The sequence below is a fragment of the Mauremys mutica genome, chromosome 7, assembly GCF_020497125.1.
Source record: "Mauremys mutica isolate MM-2020 ecotype Southern chromosome 7, ASM2049712v1, whole genome shotgun sequence".
In the NCBI taxonomy this organism is placed as follows: domain Eukaryota; kingdom Metazoa; phylum Chordata; order Testudines; family Geoemydidae; genus Mauremys; species Mauremys mutica.
In genome coordinates, this window is record NC_059078.1 from 60,889,280 (window position 1) to 60,909,834 (window position 20,555).

The 20,555-nt window shown below is 46.2% G+C and overlaps 1 protein-coding gene across 1 annotated transcript in view; it reads right to left on the minus strand.

The window, feature by feature from the left end:
- FRMPD2 (FERM and PDZ domain containing 2) overlaps positions 1-20,555 on the minus strand; it is a 103,179-nt gene that overhangs the window by 50,757 nt on the left and 31,867 nt on the right. Inside the window, exons 16-27 of the mRNA XM_045023661.1 lie at positions 19,730-19,940; positions 17,059-17,162; positions 15,528-15,626; positions 12,768-12,875; positions 12,540-12,656; positions 10,877-11,112; positions 9,175-9,279; positions 7,408-7,501; positions 6,834-6,919; positions 6,516-6,663; positions 4,627-4,841; positions 1,025-1,123 (exon numbers count right to left, since the gene is read on the minus strand). Coding sequence (XP_044879596.1) covers positions 1,025-1,123; positions 4,627-4,841; positions 6,516-6,663; positions 6,834-6,919; positions 7,408-7,501; positions 9,175-9,279; positions 10,877-11,112; positions 12,540-12,656; positions 12,768-12,875; positions 15,528-15,626; positions 17,059-17,162; positions 19,730-19,940 — 1,622 coding nt within the window. The remainder of the gene's footprint in view (positions 1-1,024; positions 1,124-4,626; positions 4,842-6,515; positions 6,664-6,833; positions 6,920-7,407; positions 7,502-9,174; positions 9,280-10,876; positions 11,113-12,539; positions 12,657-12,767; positions 12,876-15,527; positions 15,627-17,058; positions 17,163-19,729; positions 19,941-20,555) is intronic.

The following is a 20,555-nucleotide window of genomic DNA, read 5'->3' on the forward strand; positions in this document are numbered from 1 at the left end:
CAAGACCATAGAAGGAAATTAGGTTCAGGCTCCTCAGCCCATTCACACTTTGGCCTTTCTGCTGTCCCTGCTAATCAGTACTAGTCATGACAGTGGTTTCTGAGAGGCGAACATCTGCACACAGGAAACTGGACTGAGACCACTGGTGGCATTTCATGAAGTTCACTAACTGGCAGCCTCGAGGTCAAAGGTTCAATATCTCATGTCCAATCTCAGTAATGGTCCAGTCTACTTAAAGCTTCAGATTAGCACCCAGAAAACTGCTGCTTAGAACGTGTGCAATGTTTGGCCTAGGCTAGAATGCCACAGTTCTGCCCCAGAACACTGCAATCACCCTTTGGCATCCTGCTGGTTCAGTGCTACAGTGCCACAAGAAGATCAGACTGGAAACACCAGCGGGGCAGATCTGCTCCCCTCTTACTACTCTGGCTACTGAGAAAGTCACTGCTGAATTGTGGGAGCAGGGTTTGTTGCTGGACGAGCGTACCAGGGCGGGCTCAGTCGCGAGCTGGCTCAGCACCCTGCCACTCAGATCCCCACTCATTTATATTAACTGAGCTTTGAAGGCGGGTAGTTGACAAAGCAGGCCAGTTATCTGAGTGGAGAGACAACTGAGGGGCTCACGGGTGGAAGTGTCCCCAGCAGCTAGCACTATATAAGCACACAGGAAGGAAGTGCTGCGCAGAGAGTGGGGGGCCCGGAGGAAAGCAGAAGTAAGTAGGATGAGCTGCTGCTACTCTCCCTTCCCCAGAAGCAAGCAGGGAAGCTTGCTACTGATTGTAAATAAAATATATTCTAAAGCACAGCAGTGGTTAAGAAGACCTGGTGGTTTTGGTCAATGACTGAGGCTGGAAAGTTCTCTCAGGGGACCACCCCAAGACAGAAAGGAAGGGAAAAGAACAGAGCTGCCTGACGGAGGGGGGAATAATCCATGTCCTTTTTGTTTGAGACTCATTAGCAAGTGCTTCAGTGAGCGTTTCCAGGCCTACGGATGCAAGTGCAGTACTAAGAAGGCTTGTCTTACCAGTGCGCTCTGGTCTATTTCCGGAAGAAGACCTTTTGGAGGCCTGCAGAGAAGCAGCGTGACTTGTCGAGGAGCTCCTCTCAGCAAGTGCAGGACATCCTACACAGGGGGGAAATTCTGTTAGCCTGGTAAGGTAATACACAGCCCCCAAGCTGCAGCACATCCCTCTCTGTTCATGACTGAAGGAGCAAGGTTAGTTGTGCCATTAGTCAGCAGCATTCCAGTGCCCACAATCACTGCTCTAGGACATGCATCCGGTGGCAGAATTAGCCCTTTTATACTAGCTCAGGATTTGGCCTTCCAATGGCCACCTGGATTCAATGGCTCTTTGCTTTCAGTTGCAGTGATGGATGTAAATTACACCCAAGAAGTGTACACAATGTAACCTATAACTTAGTTGGAAAAGCAAACCCCTTGGGCATAAACACCGCCCCCCCCCCCAGGTTTCTTCTGATTTGGTACCTTCTGTAAGAACTGCAGGCCTTGCTGGAGCCCTAGGCATAACTAACAGTGTAAACCAAAGGCTGTGAACCAGAGCAGGCCTGGCCTTGGCAAAATAACAATACACCAGGTATTGGCTAACCAAGTAAGCACATTCCTGACCACAGAGGATGGTGCAAGGACACCCAGAGTCCTCAAGTAACTATGTAAACAAGTTCCCAAGGGATGGCACAGGAACACACTGGCCCCTCGTAAGATAAGGATGGGATAACAGGATAATGGTTGAGGATGTTTTGTTCAAACTAGCAGGTACAAGCAGAAGGGTGGTAACTAACCACGTCTGGAGTGTAATGCGTAACTTGTTTGTATCAGTGTATAAAAGGAGAAGTCATAGGAGGGGCACCTTTGCACTCACCGAGGGGACAGCGTCCTGGTGCGCTGACTGAGCGGGCATCATTGTCTTGGGCAAACAAGTGTTAGCGTACCTGTAACCACAGAGCCAGCGTGCTAGCACTGTGCTTCATTGGCAATAAACCTGACTGGGTGCCTTGGCCACCAAACCAAGCCTGTGCTCTTTCTTTATGAACAACATCGAGGTTCTGCTGAACCGGCCAGGTGCACTCTCTGCTAGCGCAGCTGACATCAGAGTTCCAACAACAGCACTGAGCAGCCGCAGCAATTCTCCACAGCACTAACAAGAACAAGTACCTAAAAGGCCAAATCCTGATTTCTATGCACAGACTGAATAAAGGGGCTGAGCACAGGGACACTACACAGGGAGCTGGAGGGGAGGGAACACTCTTCCTCAAGCCAGGGGCAGGGCATGACATACATCTGCAGCCCTCCACAGTCAGCTACCACAGCTGCTGCATGTGGGTTTTGGACCTATGTAGTCTCAGTTCAGATCTGTTCGGACTGGCCACAACACAATTTTTTTCCTCTGCAGACCTGCTGCGGAGGCCTCCAAGGAGTGGTGCTGATTGGTACATGGAGTTAGGGGAAAATCCCACTGCCTGGACTCTCTGTACTCTACCTCTCCACTCATGGAGGAACTGTGCTGAATCTGCTGGGTTTGCCTCTGCCTGTGCCCTTCCCATGCCTGGGATGATCTGTCCCAAGCAGCGTATGGAAAGGATGTCTAGCCAGTTACGGGGAGGCCATTGACCAGAGGGGATGCGAATTCAGCATGCGGACAGAATGCCTGAACCAGCACAGAACATCTTAGCCCCAGCCTTGCACACTGCATAGCAAGCACTGCCAGAGACCCTTCTCCACAAACACAGTGTGAAGACTCAGGAGCACTTTTCCTGCCCCAGCTGCATGTTGAAGGCCTTGCTCTAATGCTACAGTACAAGTTACATCATCATACATGAAGGATGGGCAAACCTCCCGGGGCCTGGAATTTGAACAAGAACCGAGACGCTAGGATGCTCTTCAAAGCCCTGGGGGATTTCTAGGACGGCCTGCTTCTAACCAGACTGAGGATGCTGTGGGAACAGCCCCTTCCTCGAGCCATTCCCACTTCCTGCCCTGGCTAAAAACTGGAAATGCAGAAAGGAGGAAAACGCCACTTTCCCCCTTCAAACTTGTTCTAATCTCTGGGTATGTAGGGGAATATCTGCACTGGCAAGAGGGGCCTGTCTGAGCACTGCAAGGGCCTTGTAGAGCCCACCAGGAATGCAGCCCCCCATACTCATGTTGTGAGCAGCAGCAGGCAGGATGTGCACTTTGGGGCAGCAGTAAGGGGAACTACAGAGCACATTGCCTGAAAGGCCCCCTTCCATACACAAGGCAGAATGCCTCCGGATCCCTCAGGCTGTCAGCACTTTGCTCCTCCCTCCCAGCATGCCTCGCTCTCAGAGGGACGAGGACTGGAAGAGCCATGGAAGAGGCTTTAAAGTGTGATTCTATGGCAGCTGGGGTTCCATATTCCCTGTGTCTCACTGATTTCCAGGACAGAGCATCCCCGTTTGCCAATCAAATTATGTTTTTTCCTATAGCCAGCTGTGCAAACTCAACTAGGATCTGAGAGTCAAGCTGGGCTCTCTTTATCTTGGCCATCAGTAGTGGCAGGGAAGATTGAGTAGGCCATATTACATTCACTACCTTCAGTTTATGCCCTCAGTGATGCCAGTGTTAACCCACTTGGCCTTCCTCAAGTGTCACTGGAGCACTAATTTGGCCTCCAAACCCTTGCTTATGGCGATGATGCAAAAAGTGGAGAGGACCCAGCTTGACTCTCCAATCCCAGGTGGCATTTGCACAGCTGTCTGTTTTCAAACCATACTTTTAAATGTCACCTGAGCAGATCTGAACTTGAAACCAGTGCGACATGGTGAATACGGAACTCTATGGTGTCATTTATACAAGGTCATTTTTTAATATAGCACTTGAGTAAAACAATAATATACACTTATATAGCTCCCTCCATCAGAGAAGCTCAAAGTAGGTAAATAGTGTATTATTATCTTCATTTTACAGATGGGGAAACCACTGCATGGAAAATTTAAGTGTCTTGTTAATGGTCACATAAAGTATCAATGGCAGAACTGGGTATAGAATGCAAGTCTTCTAATGCCCTGTCTCTTGCTAACCACACCGCTATGCTTTCAATAAGAGAGTTACATAACATTATCCATCACCCCTGTTCAGCAATAGGCACCCTCATTAACCATGGTTTTATTCATGTAGATCTATCAGATGATTTCACAAGGAAAGAAAATATTATATTTTGAAAAATAAACAGTCAAGATAGAACTGAGATCCAAATCCAAACCTATTGGTGTAAATCTGGAGTAATGTTCATTCTAGACAAACTTTATATCATTATACTGAAATCTTGCACATGGTATTTAGCATGACATTATAAAACACATATGAACCCGAGGGGAAAGTGTGTCAACTCATGTATCTAAAAGCAACACAGACTGCAGCTAATTAAGTAACTGGTGTGTGTTTGCCAATAGATTTTGTATGTCAATAGTGGAGAGCAAGGAAATTAAATAGTGAAGGAAATTCTGCATAACGATTTTATCCAAACTCAGTAGAGTGCTGCTTGTATTGAGCCCTTTGGGCAAGAATAAAATGGTGGGGTGAAACTTCATTTACACTTAATTAATATGTTACACAGCGGGAGGCCCATGCAGAGCCCTGCTTGGTACCTGATACGAGAGTCCTTGAATAGGTTTCTCATTAACAGCTAAAATGACGTCTCCGACTTCAATCTCTCCATTCTCTTCAGCTGGCTGCCCTGGAAACAGTCTTTTGATCCTCACAATCTCTCCTCCGAGGTGTTCGCAAGCCTCTCTTTCCATCTGCAGAAAACTGAAGCCGAGGCCTCCAGAGTTCTTCATCAGCTTGACTTCAAACGTATTATCTGTTCAAAGAGGGGACAGGAACCTGTGTGTGCTCCACAGCGCACGCATCCCATAAAGTGCCGTTCAGCTCTGAAAAGTGCCTATATAAAAACGACGCCCTCTGCCTCAGCAGATCTGCTCCTGGTTTGTAGCACTAATTGAGAGGAACATTGCCTTGGGGCAGATGAGGACAGACTCTGCACCTGGTCTGGGCTGTCTGTAAATACTTTGCAGACACCAGAAGTGATTTATAGTATATTTACTGAGTCTAATTCAGATGTTACTTGTACCAGCATCAGTCAGGAGTAGTGGGAGGGCCACTAGAGTAAATCTAGGGTTGTGCAGAGCAGAATCAGACCTGTTGTTTTCTTCCAGACTAGACAGAGGGACATGCCCTCCTCCCAGACATATAGGGCTAAATCCTGGCTTTTGCCTCAAGAGGGGTGCTGGGAAGGAGGTGAAGGAGCTGGAGGGTGGTGGCACCCTGTAGACTGAGTGCTTCTGGGGGAACTGAGAGGGGGACCTACTAGACCACGTGGGCAAACTACAGCCCGCAGGCTGCATCCAGCCTGCGAGCCATTTTAAGCCGGCCCATGAGCTTCCGCTGGTGCCGGCTCGGCCCTGCTCTGGTGCTCCAGGCGGGGCGCCGGGTCTGGGCTGCACCACATGGCTCCTGGAAGCCGCCGCAGGGCCCTGCTCCAAAGGTCAGGGGCCACTCAACACCTAGGAGCTGGAGAAGTGATATGCCACTGCTTCCGGGAGCCGCTTGAGGTAACGCCGCTCAGATCCTGCACCCCTGAGCCTCTCCCCATGCCCCAACCCCCTGCCCCAGCCCTGATCCCCCTCCCACTCTCCAAACCTCTCAATCCCAGCATGGAGCACCCTCCTACACCCCAAACTGCTCATCCTCAGCCCCACCCCAGAGCCCACACCCCCAACCAGAGCCCTCATCCCCTCCCACACCCCAACCCTATTTTGTGAGCATTCATGACCCGCCATACAATTTCTATTCCCTGATGTGGCCCTCAGGCCAAAAAGTTTGCCCACCCCCGTGCTAGACCATCAAAGAAGGGCAGTAACAGCTCTCTTCAGCTCTGGTTTCCTGGCAGGGTAAGTGCATCATAGGCCACACCCCTGCCCCAGGCACTCCTCCTTTAGCAAGAGTGACATGGCCACTCTGTCCTCGTGCTCATGGCAGTGTCTGGCTGCCTCTGGCATGAGGATGCGGTGGAGGAGGAGAAAGGGGCTATTTGCCCCATCCTGACTGGTGCACCCCTGCACAGGGAACCATTATTCATCCCTTGATCAATTAACTGTGCATATGTAGTGCTTCAGCCAGGGGATAAAGCAAAAAGGGCCACTCACAATACCTGCCAGGCCTGATTTTGCTCTTGCATACACCAGGAGTCACTCTACTGACCTCAGCAGGGTTACACTGGTGTAAATTAGCTGGTGTATCTGAGTTGCAACCCAAAATGCTTCAGAAATAACAAATTCATTTAAATCATGGCACTAGCATCACCTGTAATGCTTCTATTTATTCAATATGTAGTTACACTGTATAATCCGCAGGAAATATTCTGGCATATCTTTTTGTGACCAGTGCAAATCTCATATTATCTTCCATTCACTTCTTACAGAATGGAATGAGTAAGTGGGAGGAAGACACCCCGGGTGCCTTTATCATTGCTCACCATCTGTTGCAAAGGAGTAGCCGTTGGGACTTGCTGACAAGGGCGTTGCCAAGGAAACGATCACAGATTTCTCCTCCGTTCTGTCTTTAGCAGCTGGACACGGCTCTGCAGATTTGTGACGTCCCCTTTCTAGAAGCAGCCTGACAACCTAGCAAGATGATGGACAAGTTCCCCTGACACTCCGCATAGTCAGTATTGGCTTTTCATTTCTCTCCAACTAACAGAGCAGAAAATAAATGTTCCTGGGACCAGTTCTGCCACCCAGACTCACATGAAATAGCCCCTTGCTCCATCATTGAGATCTCCCCTTCTACAAACCTGGCCAGATTTCTTCAGGCATTCCACAGCCTGCTTGTGCGTGATGCCACAGAGGCTGATCCCGTCCACCTCCAGCAGCCGATCACCTGAGGCAGACAACAATCGGGGCAAGTCGCTTTGGCGTTTTAATCTAACAGGAATGAGATACCAGCACTTTGCCAATTGTGACTGATCTTGGTGAGTTAGGCTTTACAACTGTATACCGTTACTGCTGTGTTTGCAGTATTTCCTATATAGCCCTTGTAATGAGAGACCCTTCAGATTATGCACTGATGTGATTTACTTACCAAAAGCAACACTGAAAGATGTTCACAAGTGGAGTCACTGAACATATATTTGAGAACCACTGGTCAGATGTGTGGTTACATAGAGTTCCCTAATCTACAAAAGGACACCAGGTATTGCCAGTGTGAGCTACAGGGATTGCATATTCTGAATCCCAGACAGCTGGAAGGTAATAGTTTTGTTTGCCCCTCCAACTTGTAACTGTTAACACATTTCAAAGACCCCTAGAGAGAACGCAGAGCCAAACATTTAATTCTGCAGTGCAGAATTGTACTGTCAAATGTCCTACCTTTTTTTATTTGTCCATCCTTATCAGCTGGTCCTCTGGGGATAACTGACTTCACGTATATTCCACCATCACACACGGTAGTGTTGATCCCACCCTGCAAATATTCACCCACCATTTACATTAGTGCCTTAGCATGATTTTCTCCTCCCTTGGTAAAATCAAAACCATATTTTGATGTGTCACCAAGCAAATTCTGAACAGAGTTTTTCAGAAATCAACAACGGCTTCAGAAATTGCATATTTTTTAAATGGGGGTGGGGTGGACTAGAAACAGATACTACTCCCCCATTTTGTACCTAGGAGTAACATGCTCCTCAAAGCAACAGCCATGTCTTATTCTCTCTGTAAAGCACTGGGCAGATCGATAAGGCTACACACAATTATTTAATCATATTAATTCATAAACACCTCCCCATGCCATTGGGAATGTGGTTACATCTCAAAGCCTGCTAACAGCCCCAACTCCCTAAATCTGTGCAATGCACTCAATGGCTATTAATGTTTCAGAGGAGATATAAAAACAAGGTTGTGACTCCTGACCACTTGGAGCCATTCACAATCCTACGGCACTTTCCCCAAGAAGAGAAATGTGAGTCCCCAGGCCCTGGGCAAATTCCAAACTCACTTAATTCCATTCTGCCAAACCACATCCCTGGGCAATTTCAAGTGGACAAGTCTGGATGCCTTTCTGGAAGATATACTTCAGCCACAAGATATTGGGCTCACTAAGTATCGAGGCCATAGGATGGGATTCTCTGGCCTGTGTTATACACAGGCCTGTGTTATACATAGATGATCATAGCAGGGGCAGATTAGTCACTGAGTTAACATGGCCCATACCCAGGGGCCCCGGCCAACTGGGGCGCCCCCACAACCTGATGTGCACTGCCCGCCTGGCGCTCCTGCCGGGGAGCAGGGCAGGGGCGTTCCTGCCAGGGAGCGGGGTAAGCCCCCGCACCCCAACCCTACTCCCCGGCAGGAGTGCCAGGCAGGGGGTGGGCCAAACCCCAATCCATTTTGCCTATCAGGAGTGCCGGGAGGAGGGGACTGCAGGCAGAAGGGGTGGGGAAGGGCCTCCACTTGCTGTGGCCCAGGGCCCCCCAAACCCCTAATCTACCTCTGCATCACAGTGGTCCCTTCTGGCCTTAAACTCTATGAAATCTATGACACACTATTAAATGCCTGTTGCTTTCCACCCCAGTGGCAGCTGCATTTCAGTGGTTGGTGAAGTGATCCCTGGATCTATAGGAACGATCGATTAATTCCCCAGATGCAGTAGGGGGTGTTATCTCCCAGTGAAATAACATTCAGCATTGCCATTTTTGCCCATCCTGGCACCTCTGAACTAGGGAAGGAAACATTATGTTCCCACTGAGACCCCATGGTAGCCTCACTAGCAGACACTGTCTAGGGAATACTCTGAATTGGTGCATTTCCCAGATGCATTGGCCAGGCCCCTCCCTGGCATACCCAGACACTTTCAAGCCTCCAGCTGCATTAGGGTTTATGGGAGCTTATGCTGCTGTGACCTTTATCCAGGCTGACTTTCTGCCACTGCAGCTCCTCAGCCAGGGTTCTAATGGTGAGAATCGGGATGACTAGAACCCGTGGTTTATAATCACTTCATCAAGCATTGGGATCTCAGGCTGAAATTCATGTGCTGGGTATCGCTATCAGTACATCTTCCTTTAGAGCCGCACTTTGCCATGTGTACCGGGTAATGTCACAGTGTTAAGGATGCATTGCAAGATCAACAATTATACTTGCAGTCACACTGATTCCAAGAGTCCCGTCTTCTTTAACCAACTCCACAGAATAGATTTCATCTGAATTGCTTTCGGCAGATGGTGGAAAGTGAGAGGAGTTGGCTTCCTGTCTCAAAATATAAACACTAATGAGACTGTTACACGGGAGATCAAGAAAAATATTCCAGCAGAAATAAAGGGCTCAATCATGCTCTCATTTACACCAGTGTAAATCCAGAGTAACACCACTTATATCCACAGCATTCCTCCAAATTTACACCAGCGTCACTCACAGAAGAATGTGGCTCAAAACGTAAGCTGCGGACAGATGGGGAGGCCAGTCAAGGCTAGACCCATAAGATTTTCTGTCTGGTTTTCTAGAACTGGTAGCCTCACTAGCAGACACTGTGTCAGATATATGCACAAAAGTGCACTGAGGGGTGGCATGTGAGGTGTCTGCTGAGAGCCAGTAACCCAATGGTCATCGTAATTATTAGAAAATGTATGTGTGGGTAATATTTAAGGAGTTATGTGTCTATAATGAAAATATGTTCTCAAGATCTTGAAGTTAAGGCAGGTCACCAGGAGGTGATGTACCTTGGAAATGTTCCTTTCAGACAGGAGGTAACAGACACCTGTCTCCCTGCCTGTCCACTTGTGTATTGTATGCCTCATAATGTATGTCTATTTGCATACTGAGCAAGTGAGGAAATGAAAGACTGTGAAATTGACAAGACGACACAAACAGCAGCGGGTGTCCTGTTTATGAATAAAGACAAAGGATTGTTCTTGTATATTTTGGAGTGTAAGGAATCATACTGAGTCCTTCACCTAGGAGGCAAGCCGACAGCGTGTCTATCTCCTGAAAGGAGGGTCACACCCAAACCTGGCTCTAAAACGCTGCAAGGATTTTGGGTGAACAATACTCTACTAGACATAAGAATATCTTGTTAATTAAATCTAGGCTCTAGAACGTGTGTTATGATTTTGGTTTATATGTAACCATTTGTTTCTAATACGCCTGCTAGCTATTACTTGAATCTCCATGCTTTGTTAAAAAAACCTATACTTGATTTCACTATAAACATATATAAGTGCTGCGTGTTAAGTGGAGCGGTGATCTGAGGTGGAACTGGTAACCTGGGGTGTATAGTTCCTTTGGAAGCAGCAAATCTGCAAATATTGTGAGTGTGCAGTGGACCTGGGGTTGGACACTTGAGAGATGCTCGGCAGGCTCGAGCGCTGGAGTGTGCTTATCGCTAACATGTAGAGTGACAGCAGAGCCTATGAGGCCTAGAGAGGAGTGTTTGTGTTGCCTGTGGACGGCGAAGTCAGGGATCTGACCCATGGCAGGCAAAAACAGGGCTTCCTCATGCTAAGGGCAAGTGGTAGCGAGGTGCCTCACAACTCTGGGTACCCCTGGGAAGCGTCATAGTAGGACAAGAAGGAATCAGCTTAGTTTGCAGCAAGAAAAACTGAGGTTAGGTGTTAGGAAAACTTCCTAACTATAAGGCTTGCTAAGCACTGGCATAGGTCACCTGAGGAAGTTGTGGAATCGCTATCATTGGAGGTTATTAAGAACAAGTTAGAAAAACACTTGTCAAAGATGATCTAGGTTTACTTATTCCTGCCTTTGTGCAGGGGGATGGATCCTTCCACTAACATTTCTATGATTCTTTATTTGACGTAGTGTCACAGCTGAGCAATATCAAAACTGTGCTTACCTCCATATCCTGGCTGTCAACTGAAAGAACAGGAATCTTGGGACTCAATTTTGGTGCTAAATTCCAAGAAAGAACCTTTTCGAGTTCATCTGTATTTATATCTAGTTCTTTGGAAGGTGCTGTATGACAGTCTTGAATCCTTTTTCTTCCACTGTCTGCACAAGAGATCTCAGACCCACTAGTGCTGTTTTTTCTTGACAAATTCTTCTCCGCATTCAGTCCTTCTTCAGATATGTCTATGAAAACAGAGCAAAAACAAACATTGACAGCTGCAAAAATGTGGAGAGAAAGATATTATTATGTATTGGCACAGGAGGAGTAGTTAACTTCAAAAGTGGCTTGGTCCTGAAATCTCAACAAGATCTACAAAACAAGCCATTGTGGAGATAAGGATTTCTGCTTAGAAAATGTGGGGCAAGTGTATTCATTTCACCCTTGCAGGGCTCAAAAATTTCAGAGAATATTTTGCTGAAACTTTAAATAGAATAAACCTTGTCCTTGCACTAAGATGGAGCATGGAAACTTTTAGCACAAAAAGAATTTTTAAGAAATTTATTAGCTCCTGAAAGAGGCAAGAGTGGATGGGATTTATGAAGGAAATCACATTTCAGTCTTGATTATTTTGATTGATAATCAACTGCTTTAACAATCTGTAAACATTTCTTACCTGTATCATCTTTTTTGATACAACCAATCACTATTTATTAAATACTGTAGTTTCTGAACGTAAGCACCTTTTCTTAACCAATGCAGATAACAGAACATCTTTAGGATTTTATGATTTTAAACGTCCAAAATTTTGTTGTTGTTGGGTTTTTTCCCCATTTTTGAGTGAATTGTTTGCTGGTCTGACAGCCCCGGGGACTGAATCGCCTTATAGCCACAGAACAGGTAAAGTACACAGCTGGTAGCAACCGTGTAAGCTTTACAACAGTACCCTTCTAATGTGCCTCAATATTGCCCTAGAGGGAGCACCAAGAGTGGATTAAGAGAGGAACTTTCTCCTCATCTCTATTCAGGCTCTTATACTGTGCCCTTCACCTTGGTATATGAGCTCCTGAGTACCTGGACGCTGGGATCCAGGTCTGATACAGCAGTTACTCTATGAGACATCTAGACCCTATGGGAATGCTGAGAGAGAAAGATCCATTAGATGGAGGAGGGGCAAAGAGGATGAGTCAGAGAGCTGGAGAATGAATTTTAAGGTATCTATGGGGGCACTGATGTTTTCTAGGAATGCAAAGTATGGTGCATCTGGGCCCTGGTTAGTTTTAATCTGCCGTTTGTAACCATCTCTTTGAGCCCAGTCTCAATGGCACATTCGTTTCTTGGCCACTTGCGAGGGGTGGTTTGTGAGGTGGACACCCACTGACTAAGAACTGGACAGTGGGATCAATCCTGAGTCCATAGAAGTCAACGGCCAAGTTCCCATTGACTCTTGTGGTGCTGGCTCAGGTCCTTAGAGCATCAGCTCATTTCACAGTGACTGCTGAACAGCTGTCCAGGGTATCTACTTGTGGTCACATGCACTCACTACCGAGCTGGGTTGAATTATAACCTACAGTTAAGAGGCAAAAGCCTCCAAAGATATCCCATTACCAGTGCCCTGAGCCAACCACTCCCATGGCCCATAAAACCATTCACCTCCCAAACCCTATTGTACCTTTGTGTTGAGAGATGATCAGTTCCACGTCATCAGGAGAATTCTGTATAATTTTAACTGCGGTATTAAAAGAAACACCCTCGAGGCTAACATTATTCACGGAGATGAGTCGTCCCCCTAAGAACAGGATTAAAACAAAACACATCAGGAGTGGGGGCATAAGTCCAGATCAGTCCATTTTAAACCATGAAAGCATTTGAATTCTAATTAAAAACTGGGAACGGTGACCTGGTTTGATATGCCCAGCTCTGTCTGCAGGTCCCCCGGGGATAACTGATGCGATAAATATTCCGAGGTCTAATTTCCCCACATTTTCTCCTCCAATAATTACAAAACCTGCAAAAATGAGATAGCATGAGAAGTTGGAAAAGCTGGTGTTAGAAAAATGAACCTTAGGAGAACAAAAGTATCTTTTCCATTGCCATAAGTTATCTACATACTCTGGGGAATGGAGCTCTTTGATTTTGCCTTATCGAGGCCCTGGTTCGGGAAGCAATTCAGTTTGCATTTAACTTTAAGTATGCACTTTTTTTTCCATAGATTCATATATTCTAAGGCCAGAAGGAACCACTGTGATCATCCGGTCTGATCACCTGTATAACACAGGCCAGAGAACTGCCCCAAAATCATTCCTAGAGCAGATCTTTTAGAAAAACATCCAATCTCGATTTAAAATTTGTCAGTGATGGACATTGTTCCGATGGTTAATTACTCTCACCGTTAAAAACGTACACCTTATTTCCAGTCTGAATTTGTCTAGCTTCAATTTCTAGCTGTTGACTCGTGTTAGACCTTTCTCTGTTAGACTGAAGAGCTGATTATTAAATATTTGTTCCCCACTGGACACAGCAGTTCCAGTAGCAGTTGCAACAGTGCAAAATACAGAGGTAAAATAATGTCTCTTCTCCTACTCAAGTTTCCCCTGTTTATGCATCCCAGGATTGCATTAGCCCTTTTGGCCACAGTGTCACGCTGGGAGCTCATGTTCAGCTGATTATCCACCATAACCCTCAAATCTTTTTCAGAATCAATGCTTCCTAGGAAAGAGTCTGCCACCCCCTCCCGCCTAGTTTGAGTATGGCCAATATTCGTTGTCCCTAGCGGTACACCTTTACATTTAGCTGTGTTAAAACGCACAGTATTTGCTTGCATCCAGTTTACCAAGTGATCCAGATTGCTCTGTATCATTGGCCTGTCCTCTTCATATTCACCACTCCCTCAATTTTTGTGTCATCTGCAAACTTTATCAGTGACAATTTTATGTTTTCTTCTATGTCATCGATAAAGATGTTAAATAGTGTAGGGCCAAGAACCAATCCCTGGGGATCCCATTTGATGATGATTCCCCATTTACAGTTACATTTTGAGACCTATCAGTTAGCCAGTGTTTAATCCACGTAATGTCTGCCATGTTAATTTGATATTGTTCTAGTGTTTTAATCAAAATGTCAGGCAGCACCAAGTCAAATGCCTTACAGAAATCCATGTATATTACATCAACTCTATCACCTTTATCAGTCAAACTTATGACCCACTGACTTTAGCGGCAAGTGCTTAGGTGCCCTTCCTGAATAGGGATGCTTTCCTGAATCAGGGCCCTGAAGAGCCATGCTCCCAAGTCATAGAAGCCAGTGTTTCCCAAACCCATCAGTGGGTTGCAGGAAAAGTCCAGGTGGGTTGTGCCTCCCTGGAGGTGTTCATCCTTCCCCCGTGCTCTCACTGCCCCTGCGCAGCAAGCAGCAGCATGGGGAATGGGATCCGGGCAGCAGCAGCCCAGAGGAAGCACCTCCAGGACATGCACAGGATGGGGACAGATTACTGACTGCTGGCCCACTGGCTCCATCCATTTCCTCAGCACTACTGCTGCTTCCTGGACCCAGCTCTCACTTCCTCTAGGCAGCAGCATGGGGAGCGGGAGCAGGGCCACAGAAGAAGCGGCCGGAGCCAGCAAGCAGCCAGTCAGCAGCCTGATAGCGATTGCAGCCCCTTGGTACAGCTGGGATTAAAACCCAGATCTCCTGAGTCCCAGGCCAGTGCTCTAACCACTAGACCACACAACTGTGCTGGTCTGGATCCAGACAAGACCTTTCACAAGATTCAAGTTTGTTTGGATCCAGGCTTTAGTTTTGGACTTAGCTCTAAATAATAATTCTGTATACTCTAAGAACTCCCCACATGGGTTGTCAGCTGGTTTTGAACCCAGAACTTTCAGTACAGATCTCTGTTACTTAAGACTTCAAAGAGTAACTGTGTTAGCTGTCTGCAGTAGTAGGCTGCTACTCTCTAGCGGGCCAATAACTAACAGTGGATGCAACACACACTTTGCCAGTGTGTTACATAATAAAATATTAAGGTTGTACAGTCAGGCATTGAAAAGTCAGATAATACCCAAGTTAAGGTTGCATAGTCACTATGCAGCTAAGTAAGCTACATATATAACTGCACAGTGCATGCATTCAAGCCATATGTTGGCATAAAATGCTAAACAAAAAAAACCTAAAAAAAAAATCACATTTTCTAGGTGACAGATGTCTGTCCAGAACCTAGCTTATTTGGTTCCACACCCAATGCCTACCCAATAAGGCCACCACAAACTTCTGTGTGTTGGTTAAACCTGATGAAAAACTGGCTAATAATGATGCTTTGCCATTTTTAACCAGTGGACCTCAAAGTGATATGCAACCATTGGCAGTCACATGGGATCAGCAAGATCAAGGAAGCTACTAACTTGCCCAGTTTCACACGGCAAATACCTTTGGATAGAGACAAATTGATGACATTTCTGTAACTGCTAATACTCAGTCTGGGAACAGCTTATCCTGTTTGCCAGATTTATTTTTCTAAATAGATGTCTAAAAACTGTATTGAAAGAAAGAAAGAAAGAAAGAAAGAAAGAAAGAAAGAAAGAAAGAAAGAAAGAATCTAAAGGCCTATGTACATGCTCGGACAGTTCTGGTAACAAACATACCATTCATGCCCCTCACTCACCAAAGCCATTTTTAGGATCTCGTTTTAAGGTGACACAAATGATTTCTCTTTCTAATCCAGCCAGTGCATTCTCTCTTTGGTTGATTGGGGAACCTGGGGCTGCAGAAACAAAATAGCTGGAATAAATAGACAAGTGCAGACAAGGGGAGGACACTTACATTCTTTGACCATTCAGGTGTTTAGGGCTAAGACGCTTTCCTCTTAATTTCAACATAATTATTCCTTTTTTTACATGAATATGCTGCAGATGAGAGGTGCTAGATGGAGAGCCCTGTAGACTGGCGTCCTGTATGTAGCTACAGAACGGGTAAGCACTACAGTGCAAGCTTCCCCCACAATGTTCAACCTATACATATTTCCCCTCACTTGGAGGGACCACTTCTATTTAGACGGTCAGGGACCCTCTTTTTGTTCTGTGTTTGTACAGCACAAGAGGGTCCCAGTCCATCACTGGGGCTCCTAGGCTACTGTAATACACCTGGAAATGTACTGTGCCTTGCACGGTGGGGGCCTGGTCCATGATTGGTTCTATGATAATACAAAGAATAAATAGCAGTAAGGGGGAGGGGCCAGGCTGGGATCTTTAAAGGAGTTTATGGGAATTAGGCATCCAAATCCCACTACGCCTAAGGCCTGGGGTCATAAAAGGGATTTAGCTTTTGCTGCACTCAGCATTGCAACACCTAGCAGATTTAGCAGCCAAAGTGTCATCGACTGGCAATGGGATTTTGGCTGCTAGCCCTGTTGAAAATGAAATTTTGGCTCCTAAATCAATTGCCATGCCGAGTGCAGGAATGCCAAAGCACTTTCTCAAATCAGGGCCTTCATCTCCATGCCCTTCCTGCTGGCTAAGGAGGCAGGTGCTGTCATGGGATCCAAACAGCTCCAGTCGTCGCAATGGCTTTTTGGTTGGGGTCACTGGTCGTACCATGTCACTTACTGCAATGTGAACATTGAAAATGCGACTCTGCTCTGAAAAGGGGCTGTGTAAAAATGACATCTTTGTCTTCATCAGATCACCCCCAGCGTGTCTAAGAGTCACAGCTGCTGACTTCAGTGCCTAACATCGGTTTCTATGGCTTTTTACTCCTGTAGTGCCAGCACAGGCATAGAAGGGGGAGCTGCGTTCTCTGCCGCCTCACGCATCAACTACAGAATTGTTGTTATATTTCCATTGGAAGGCCAAATTCCACCCTTACTGACACCTGTGCCACTTCACGTCAGGTATTTAGATACAGCTAAGCAACCTCACTGAAGACAATGGGGCATCACTGGAGGAATAGCTTGGCCTGCTGGGCCCTTACTACTAGTGTCAATGCAGGGGGAATAAAGAACCCAGCTTGAGTCGCTGAGCCCAGGGATAGTTTGCAGGCCTGGGCGTGAGAACAACGATCCTTTACATTGTAAAGTTAGTACATCTGATCTGCCATCACTGAGACGTGATGAACCTGGAGTCCCATGGTGCCAGTTGTTATGTTTCCTTTTCAGATCACTGGTGCACTCCGAGTGCGTCACAGACTAGCATACTCACTGCTGGCTGTATTTGGAGTTGAATGGAGAGAGAGATAGTCATAACTCCGTCGTTTTTCATTCAAACTAATGTGTACTTCTGACTGGGACAATCCAGAGTGGGAGCTAGGGGCAACAAAGGAGACTTACATTAATGTAACAAATTGACAACAGCACTCTCCATCTTCAAGAAACTTTCCAAAGCCGGTCAGAACCAAGATGGGAACAGAGAAATTCCTGGCTCCGGACATATGGCTCAGGCCACTAGATCTCCTTATCAGAGAAGACTGGGCTTAATCTGGCTGGCTTTAGCTTTCAATTGATATCCACTACTTGACCGCTCATTAAAGGACTGTATGGGGTGTCCACCTCACACAAGCCCTGAGCAGGTTAATGTCGGCCCGAAGCAGCCAGTTAACCATGAAAACAACAAGGAGTCCGGTGGCACCTTAAAGACTAACAGATTTATTTGGGCATCTCTCAAGTTTTTTACCCACGAAAGCTTATGCCCAAATAAATCTGTTAGTCTTTAAGGTGCCACCAGACTCCTTGTTGTTTTTGTGGATACAGACTAACATGGCTACCTTGTGATAGTTAACCATGGACGCTGCACCTGGAGGGGAACCAGGAATTGCTAAGCATGAATGGCAGGTAAAGCCCAGCTTGGGGAGGAGTTGGGCTAGGAGTGTAAAGCCAGGAAGTGAGAGCAGGGAGGAGGTCTGTAGTCACTCCCTAGCGGGAAAGGGAGCTGGACAGGGACAAGGAGACAATCCAGGGGAGAGTAAACGCTGGGTTTCTGCCCTGGACTGGGGAGTCCAGCGAAAGGAGCAGAGGAAGCTCCCAGAGATAGGCAAGGAGATAGACAGGAGGGGTAGAAAGGGTCTGGGGAAACAGCAACAGGTTCTGAGACTGAGCAGACCTGGATTGCTACACATATGGTCCCTGAGCTGGAACCGATAGTTGCCGGCAGGGCTGGGTTCCCCTATCAGCCACTGAGAAAGTGGTACTGGACCTGGAGTCAGAATGGAAGACTGCCTGAAACAGCATACGGACAGCTTGTCTAGTGGGACTCTACTACCCTGGAATGGGGGGACTCTAAGTGATCCTCTCTCTTCTAGGCTTTGTTCTACTTCATAGCACTTCAAATGGCATTCAAATCTCTTAAAGGCCTCAGGAGCCCTGTGCAGCTACAGCAACCACCCACACATTGGCGCATGTAGTAATGTCAATGAAAGGAGATGTTCTCATTCTGTTTTCTGTGTACTGCACCTTTAAACATAGAATCATAGAAGGACAGGAAGGGACTGAGTCCCCAGCACTGAGGCAGGACTAAGTATTATCTAGACCATCCCTGACAAGTATTTCTCTGACCTGTTCTTAAAAACCTCTAATGACAGAGATTCCACAACCTCCCTAGGTATTTTGTTTCAGAGCTTAACTACCTGACAGTTAAGAAGTTTTTCCTAAGGTCCAAACTAAACCTCCCTTGCTGCAATTTAAACTCATTGCTTCTTGTCCTGTCCTCAGTGGATCAGGAGAACAATTTATCACGCTCCTCTTTATAACAACATTTTACATATTTGAAGAGTATGTCCCCACTCCGCCTTCTCTTCTTCAGACTAAACACCCTGCCCTTGTGTATTCAGCCCAAATGCTACCACTCACAGAGGAGACACACACACTGTGCTTTCTCTTGAAGACTTCACTTTTGTTCCTTCTTTTCTTCATTGTTTTTCTTAATCCAAAATTAATAGCATTCAGTCCGAAGGTAAATGGGTTGCTCTTTGTGTCTGGAAACGAACATGACACCAGTTCTGACTCAAACAATTACTTGTTAGATTGTTTGCTCTTTGTCTTCCTGTGTGTATGTACAGTGCCTAACCCAATAGAGAACCTATCCTGATGGGTGCGGCCTTTGGGCATGAACACAATACAAATATTAATGAAGGGTACAGGCTAGTTCTGAAGAAAGGGACCTGAAAGAAGTCTGCAGTGACCTGAAACAAACTAGTTAATTTCAGCCCAAATGGCAGCAAAGCCTAGAGACACTGTTATTATGACTAGACCATGTGGTGTAGAGCAGGAAACTGGTGCTAAACAAATAAGTCCCCTGCCCATGGCACAAGCTGGTAGAGAAGAGGACAGCACAGAAGCAAGGCGGTGGGTGGTCACTGTAGGTGGAATGCCTCACAAGTTAACATCTGAAGGGAGAGGATGCACTTTGGTGGAAGCATATTGTGAAGTGAGGTTGTATGACACTACAGAAAAGGCCAAGTAACTTTAACCACACAAGTCCAGGCAGAGTTCCCAGCATGCTCCATATAGAGTATGCACACATGAGATCTATCTCTTTGCCTTTATTAACTTAGTTAACAATAAAATATAAAGCTAAGTTTTCTCCTAAATTTGGCTGCTTTCTAGGGTTTCTCACTACACGATCTCTTCTGTGTCTGCCCTTAGTCCCCTCTGGCTCAGAGATTTTCAAACCTTTATATGCTCCAAGATTGGAGCTAATAGGACCCTCCCGATCTGACATCACAGTAAATCAGCAAAAGTAACACTGAACCTCCATGCAGGGTCCTAGCATCTGACATGCTGTCAGAAAAAGGTTTTAGGTAATAATCACAAGCCCAGTTGTTGACCAACATCTGCTTTTTAGTCCCATTCAGAGGAAAAGGCCAATTTAAACTCACCTGCCTAGATTGCTTTTGTCCCCAATCCCATTGTTGGTTTCCACGCTGAGGTTATCGCAAGACTTGCTCATCATCCCAGCAGACATGTGCTCCAGGTTAGCCCCGTACAGCACATTTTCTGAGCAGGATAGTCTCTGAATCAGGGCAAGATGTTCGTGCTGAGTTGCATAAGCAGAATTTGATTTGACTATTTCCATAAACTTGCTGTCCTCTGATGGAGAAGGGTGAATGAGAAAAAGATAAATCCGCTGACTTTCTTCCAGTCTTTTATGTTCAGAACTGCTTTCTGATAAGCCTTTTCAACATGCCAGCCATACAAAAAAAACCTATTATATATAGTTGTTCTGATATTCCTTAAACTATCGAGAGGCTGGAGTGCGAGAAAGGGTTTTCAAGCATTTTCTATTATATCACAGGAGGTATTGTGTTTTTCATTTGGATTTGGCTTTCATTCATGTGAACTTTGCTGCAAATTCAGTCTCCACTAAGGAAGATGCAGTGCACAGCCTCATTAAACCTGCATGCGTCTCTGAAATGTACATTTAAAAAATCTGTCAATGGAATTGGAAGGTTCTGTCTGCAGAGGTCTGGAGCAGCTATGATCAGCTGATGCTCACCTGTCTCATGGGCCACCAGCCCAATACATGTGTATCTGAGGAGACGTGCTCCCACGACATCAGAGAGGGATCAGGTCCTCAGCCCTGCACACTCTGTACTAGTGAAGAAGGGATTATTTTGGTGGCAGTGAATGACATCTAGCTTTGCACCTCTAAGTGAAACCACCAATTCCTTATTGATAGCCAGATTTGGGGACTGCAAGAAAGGA